The sequence below is a fragment of the Rhopilema esculentum genome, chromosome 18 (genome assembly GCF_057945365.1).
Source record: "Rhopilema esculentum isolate cy_ngs chromosome 18, ASM5794536v1, whole genome shotgun sequence".
Taxonomy (NCBI): domain Eukaryota; kingdom Metazoa; phylum Cnidaria; class Scyphozoa; order Rhizostomeae; family Rhizostomatidae; genus Rhopilema; species Rhopilema esculentum.
Genome location: NC_142832.1, coordinates 170,525 through 177,107, shown reverse-complemented (window position 1 = coordinate 177,107; position 6,583 = coordinate 170,525). Strand labels below are relative to the sequence as shown.

The 6,583-nt window shown below is 34.8% G+C and overlaps 1 protein-coding gene across 1 annotated transcript; it reads left to right on the top strand.

Annotated features, from left to right (window-relative positions):
- Positions 1 to 6: 6 nt before the first annotated feature.
- LOC135681050 (uncharacterized) lies at positions 7 to 6,139 on the top strand. The gene is made up of 8 exons (XM_065195328.2): positions 7 to 1,186; positions 1,369 to 1,454; positions 2,063 to 2,140; positions 3,127 to 3,148; positions 3,467 to 3,597; positions 3,867 to 3,972; positions 4,390 to 4,499; positions 5,305 to 6,139. The coding sequence occupies exons 1-8, from the start codon at positions 148 to 150 to the stop codon at positions 5,536 to 5,538; spliced, it is 1,806 nt and encodes a 601-aa protein (XP_065051400.2). The 5' UTR covers positions 7 to 147; the 3' UTR covers positions 5,539 to 6,139.
- The last annotated feature ends 444 nt before the right edge of the window (positions 6,140 to 6,583 follow it).

The following is a 6,583-nucleotide window of genomic DNA, read 5'->3' as shown; positions in this document are numbered from 1 at the left end:
AGTACGAGGCAAGAAAATGGCGCAGAATTTTTTTACCATGTGTAACGTGATAAAACGATTTGCAAACGATGGCTGCTTTGTGTTAAAGATGGACAAGTTCTGTACACGATGTTAAACCCTTGAAATTAACGATTTTTTTCTTTTAAAATGGAGCTTGGGTTGGAAGATCTATTTTCAGAACCTCCTCCTAAGATTAGCACGACAAATACTCAACAACCGGGAGGCAACAGACATGACCGTAAAAGGCCTCATTTGACTGAAGAGACGGATTCCAATGACAAAATTAAAGAGAGAAAGCCTTCCAGTGGAAATGGCAGTCTGATTTATAGTGTGCAGCCAGCTTTACAAGATGACAGTAATATAAATGCTTGTTGTAAAGAGAGCCCTGTAGAGGCAAAAAAGTATTTTATTCCAGACCTTGACAAAGCTTTGCAAAGTTGCAGAATGGAAAAGAAGAAACTATTTGATCAAAAGACTGACGAGAAAAAAGAAAAGAATCATTTAACTGAAAATAAACCTTATTTTTTATCTAGAAGTTATAATGATGTTATGGATCAATGCAATTCTTTTGAAACATCACACTCTGCAGTTGCAGATGTTAAGCCAAAGAGTCAAGTCTTTACAGAAAATTATTTCAATGAGGGCAAAGGCACTAAATTTCTAAATGAAAACAAATCTAATTGCAAGACTGAAAATAACTTTAATAATAAATATGTTAATGATATTAATTTAGAAGATAAGAATAAAGGCACAAAGAAACTTTCCTGGAAGCGAAAAATTCATCGCATGGTTGGTCCAAAAATAATTAAAAAGGCAGTTGAAAAAAATGCAAGCAGTTTAGAGGACTTCTTTGATGAGCCTATTGAGCGACCACTTATTTTATCCCAAGAACTGTTAACAGATGTACCTACATTATTGGCCAAAACATTGTTGTCAAGATCAAAAATTCTAAAAAAGAAAGGAAAAAAGAAGAGGTATAAAGAAAGGAAAAAGAAGAAAGAAGCAAAAATGAAACATTTATCTTTAACTGAGTATGATAATGGCAAAGATATTGTTCTTGGACCTCCTAAATGTGACACCCCACATAAATGGCCTGTTCGCAGAAAAAGCAACACTCTTGAGATGGAAGAGAAAGTACATGCAAGCATCCCATTCCATACTGAAGAAAGTTGTGTAGCAGATAAGGGTAAAATTTTCTAGCTTACTTAACGTGTAGAAGAAGAGGAATCTTGAAAGAACTTACCCCTGAGTTCTTTAAGTGTCTTGTGACAATAAAGTCATCATTCACTTAATCATCTGGCTGCTTTCTCAAACTTGCCACTTGAACCTGATTTATGTTTTAGTAATGAAAGTTTTCTTACCTCTCAGGAGCTCAAGGCACATTGAAAACAAAGACTGAAAATATTGATTGGAATTCTGACCAAAAACACGGAAAGCTGCCAAGGGAAAATGTGGTAATTATTGCAATATTTTTCTTACTCTGGAAAGAAGCTACAATACAAGTTGTAGGGCAAAAATTGCTCCCCCAGAGAATCATGCCACAGACACGTGGGCCATTGGTGAAATTAGCTTGACATCCCATAAACCTCTAAAAGGAAGAAGTTACTAAGGGAAATTTGAAAAAAACCAAGTGATGGACAAGAAATGTCTCATTGTCCAGCCATTAGCCAATGCATTAATCCTACCTAAAATCATTAAAACATCAGCAGAGTAAACTGCCTAAAGGTATGCAAAGCTTTCACAGTTCCACAAAAAAGCTCAAAATGACAGGATTACATAAAAAAGCAAAGAGCATGAAGGTTGGGAGCACAGCTTCTCAGGGTTCTAAAAACTGCATTCAGATGCTAGGTTGCAAATATAAATACAATTAAGAAAGTTTATGTAACTCCATTCAGCTCAGTAATCCAAAACTAAAAAAACACTTTTATTTTCCAATTCTAATGGTTCCCAATAATGAACTGATATAGATGTCACAAGTTGTTTGCTTCTACTATAAAGTTAAATAATTTATCATGCAAAACAAAGTAAAATTATTGTTATTGTAATGTGTCTTTATTTGTAGATGAAAAAGCCAACAGAAGTGGAAAACTCATTGCTTGCTATGGTATCAAGGTCAGAAATAGATTTATCTGTCTCAGAGGTATTTCATCTTTTTATGTTTATTGGATATAACATTTATAAATCCAAAATTATCAATTTGGTTTTAATATGAAGATTGGGTTATGTCAATAATTCTCATTCTGGATAATATGTAAGAAGTGATTTATGGCAAAACTCAAAAGTTGTGGCTCAGTTTTTCCTCCTTTTCTCTTAATGCAATTGTACTTAAAGTTTTTCTCCTATTTACTTAGAAATGAAAAGATATGTTTGCAAAAAGCAGGTCAATATTGATTTAAATGTAGGAAATATTGATTTGTAGTTTTGGTCAGACATTTGTTTAAGGTCAGGGTGCATTATCCATGACAGTTGATTTTTAGGCTTGTATGAGACTCACTTTTTTCAAATTGTGGCCTTTTGTTCTTCATCAGATAATCTCTACCTTTAGCCCCTCTAGTATCTATTCTTTTACCTGTGAACACTTTCACAAAGTCATGATCTAACTGGATAAGGATTTGGCAAAATTATGGTGGATGATATGTTGTTGAAATGTTGTTGTAATTCTTAAAAGCAGCTAGCAGCTGTTTATCCTGAGGTTAAGTATCTTGATTGGGCAGGTATGATCTAATTAAGCTTTTAACAATCTGTGTATTCTCTTTGATGAAAACTAGTTAATGTTTCGAATACTGAAGTTGTAAAAAAGCCAATTTTGTAGACTTAGGAAACAAATAAATGATTTTGTCAAAGCTTTCCCATCTCCTTACCAGTTTTTTTGAGCTTTATGAAATGAGTCACATAGCTGGGATGTGTTTAAAAACATTTTATAGAAATTAGAAAGTTTGTGCTTAAGTCTTGTGATATTCTTGTCATATGTCCTTGAGGTGATTAGAAGTTTGAATGCAAAAATTCAGTCATGAAACCAAGAAAAATAAAAAGGAATCTGAAAAGAAATTTTATGGTAAAAGTGGATTTTTAACATAACATTTCACCAAAGAAACAAATCAAAGGTTTTTTTGCACCTCTTTTTAGACAAAAGAAGCAAGTGTTACTGGTAAGTTTTTGCCATGATTTTATGAATACTGCAGATATTGATGAAATGCATATATTTAGTAGCTACCTACTTCTACAGCCTCAAATTTCTATTTGCAAATAGCAGTTTGTACCTTTGCAATGAGACCCACAAAGCAGTTCATCTTGCATTGCAATCCTTGGAAACAAAAGCTAGTGTCACCACTATCGACTAAATGCTGAATACTTTGTAGCTGCACCTAGCACTTTGTAGCTGCACCTAGCACTTTGGCGGCACCTGCTGCAATACACTATTTAATGATGATGCTTGCCATTATGACGTTTTAAAAACTCTTTGCAGCACGATCTAAACGTGGTGGCCAGAAAAAGAAAAAAAGGGCGAATAAAAAATCAAATTCTGGGAATCAATACAGAACAGAATCAAAGCCAAAAGTACAGTGCAAGTATTTCTTGGATGGAAAATGTCGGCAGGTATGTTACGCTTAAGAGACTATTTTTTGAAAAATCACTTTTGCCAAAGTGTGAACTTCAAATTTGGAAATTTTGTTGAATAATCGTGAGATAGTATACTTGCAAAGCATCTCCAAGACCATGTTTTACCCTTTAGTATTGTCAAGTTTTCGTTAAATTATCTTGGTCCTCTCTAATTTTATCTTTTTATCGATGTATTTGCTGGAATACCTGAATACTCTTTTATTCTCGTTATCAATAACTTTTATTTACTTTATCCACATTTTCAGGGAACAGAGTGCCATTTTTTACACGAAGGAACCCCAAGACGAAGAGAACTTTGTCGGTATTACGTAACAGACTCCTGTCTCGCTGAAAAGTGCATTTTTATGCACAATATCCTTTTCACAATGGTGTTAATTTATTTGTTTCAAATCATTTCTATTGATCATCTGCATGTTATCCTTTTGTAAAAAGTGCAGAAGAAATATTTTTGTAAAATAAGATTTTTTGCTTCAAGCCAATTGGCTGTCTGTCATCATGGAAGAAATAGGTAGGCAACCATATAATGTATATTTTTATGCAAAAAGTAGATAGAGTATTCTGTTAAGAATGTATTTCTTTATCTCTTCAATGTTTGCGTTTCAAGTCGCACAATCAATTGCTGGAATGGACAGCAAATCTGTTTGTTTATTTTAGAACAATATTATGCAAAAAAATATTCTGCTATTTTTGTTAGTTTTAAAAATTTTAAGACACTTTAAACGACCTTTCATGCCGTTCGATGATTCATTTTTTTCTTAACCACCACACGTGAATTTCCTTGTAAATTTTTCCACACTGGTTTCAAGTGCAACAATGGCGACGCATGTAAATACTCACACGAAGCCCTCAATGAAGAAACAGACCATCTTTTAAAGCAGGTTGTAATTAGCTTACATCATTGTGGTGCTTTTATTTGCTTAAAGTTGCTTAAATAAATTTGAACTTAAAGTTGCTCAAAGAGGCCTTAACGGCGGGATCGCTACGGTATCGTCCCCTGCTCTAGCTGGGGGGGGGGGGGCCGGGTAAGCTTTGTTCTTCTCACCAAAAATGATATTTCACCCAGGCAGTGAAGCCAGGCAAAACTGGCAGCAAAAAAGGAAAAATTGAGTAAAATATAAATTATTGCAATCAAAGCAGACAATTTTCGCTATAAATGTTTTTAGTTACGCGTCTGTTACCCCTTACCGTTTTTGCTTCTTTTGTGCTCATGTCCTGCAGGCATTCTTACAGAGGTTTTATCAAGTATGCTGTAATACACAGCTTGATTCCATTAATATATAGAGCAGTGCCAATGCGCATAGTACCGGCGTCATTATTTATGAAAATCAGAGAAGCAGCAACTGTGCTTTACAGGCGTTTCTACCCCCAGAAATCTAATTAACTAGAATTGGCAATAAGAAACCATACAGCTACAGTTAAAAAGTCTTTCGCGAAAGAGCCTTTTCTCAAGATCTCATTTCTTTGAGTAGCTTTATTCATTTCATTCTCATTCACCCTTGCTCATTGAGCCTCCGCCGAAGTTTTATATCATTTGGGACAAATTTCTGATCTTCCCGCAAGATCGGCGAAACCCCAAGCCTAGCTACTTGATTACTTCTTTGATGTAACCATAAATATTTTGGTTGAAATGTTGCTTGTTTTGCATATTGCATTCCACTAAACTCAACCGTGAATTTTTTTCAGCTGCTGGAACGTGACATTGCAATAAAAAAAGAGGCAGAAAATTTGCTTCCAGAATCCTGCCTTGAAAACAAATGCAAATTTGTAGCTGTAACTACAGCCTCGTCTGCCATTGAGACTGCAACCGCAACTACAATCGCAACCGCAACTGTGGCCGCAGAATTGTCACTGGGAGTCCCCCAAGAAACCATTGAAAGCGAAACGCAACTGCCAAATCTCTACGCATCCTTGATTTAGCTTTCTAGTAAAATGTTACTGATTGTGTTTCCTCTTTTAAGAGCTTGTATGTGCTTTGTATGTTAGATTCAACTGTGTTGCATGATGGGCTATTTGAAAAAAGTATTGTTGCTTTAATATATACAGATTGAGAAACATATTTCGACATTTCGGGTATATGCATGTGCCCAAATCCAGCTAACAATGCCTGTTTAGGTCAAGGTATCGAGGTTACTTTAATAAACTACAGCATTGGGGATGCAATAGACTTTCATCCAAAATGAAAGGGACAGCTTCCCATTGTGGATTCCTTTTCAAGAAACGTTTAGAAACAATTCACAGAAGATTGAAATATTCTGCAGGACTAGTCTTCAACACGTTTGACCTCTTGAATCAATTTGAAGATTTCCTCCTTGACCCTTCCTTCTCTTCCTTTGCTTCCGTCGCTTCTTCTGCACAGAATTGGTTGGACCTCTTTTTTCACGGACATTTCTTTTCCCTTAAACTTTTATTAATAGGTTTTCGTATTAGTTAAGGTTTTGTGTCTTCTTTGAATTCAAGCCAGCTTTAATATTATATCCAACTTTTCAATTACATTAAGAATGTCATGATATTTATTAATTTTGCTGAAAGCGATTCATATTTTTCATATTATATATATTTCATATTTCATTTCTAGGGTTGCCATCCAACGAAGTTGATTTGCAAGGGGCCCTAGCCTAAAAAAATAATAATTACAATTCATAATATTTTGAAAACCATAATTATAAAACCCTATTTATAGCAGTATACATATTTACATAAAATAATATACAAGAGTTTTAATAGAAATAAAAACAAATGTCCACTAAATAGAATGATTAAAACTACTCGGTGTTGATGCCTGCTTAGACTCAGCTGAGAGGCTATTCCACAGTTTTGCACCTCTATAAGAAAAACATTTTTGCCCATTTGCTGTGTTTTTCCCGGGCAGTCTCAGGTCTGTTTTAGTATCACGGAGGCTGAGGGAAGCTCGCTGTGAGTTACGGGTGAAAAGGCTATAGAGGTATTCCGTAAACCATTGTTT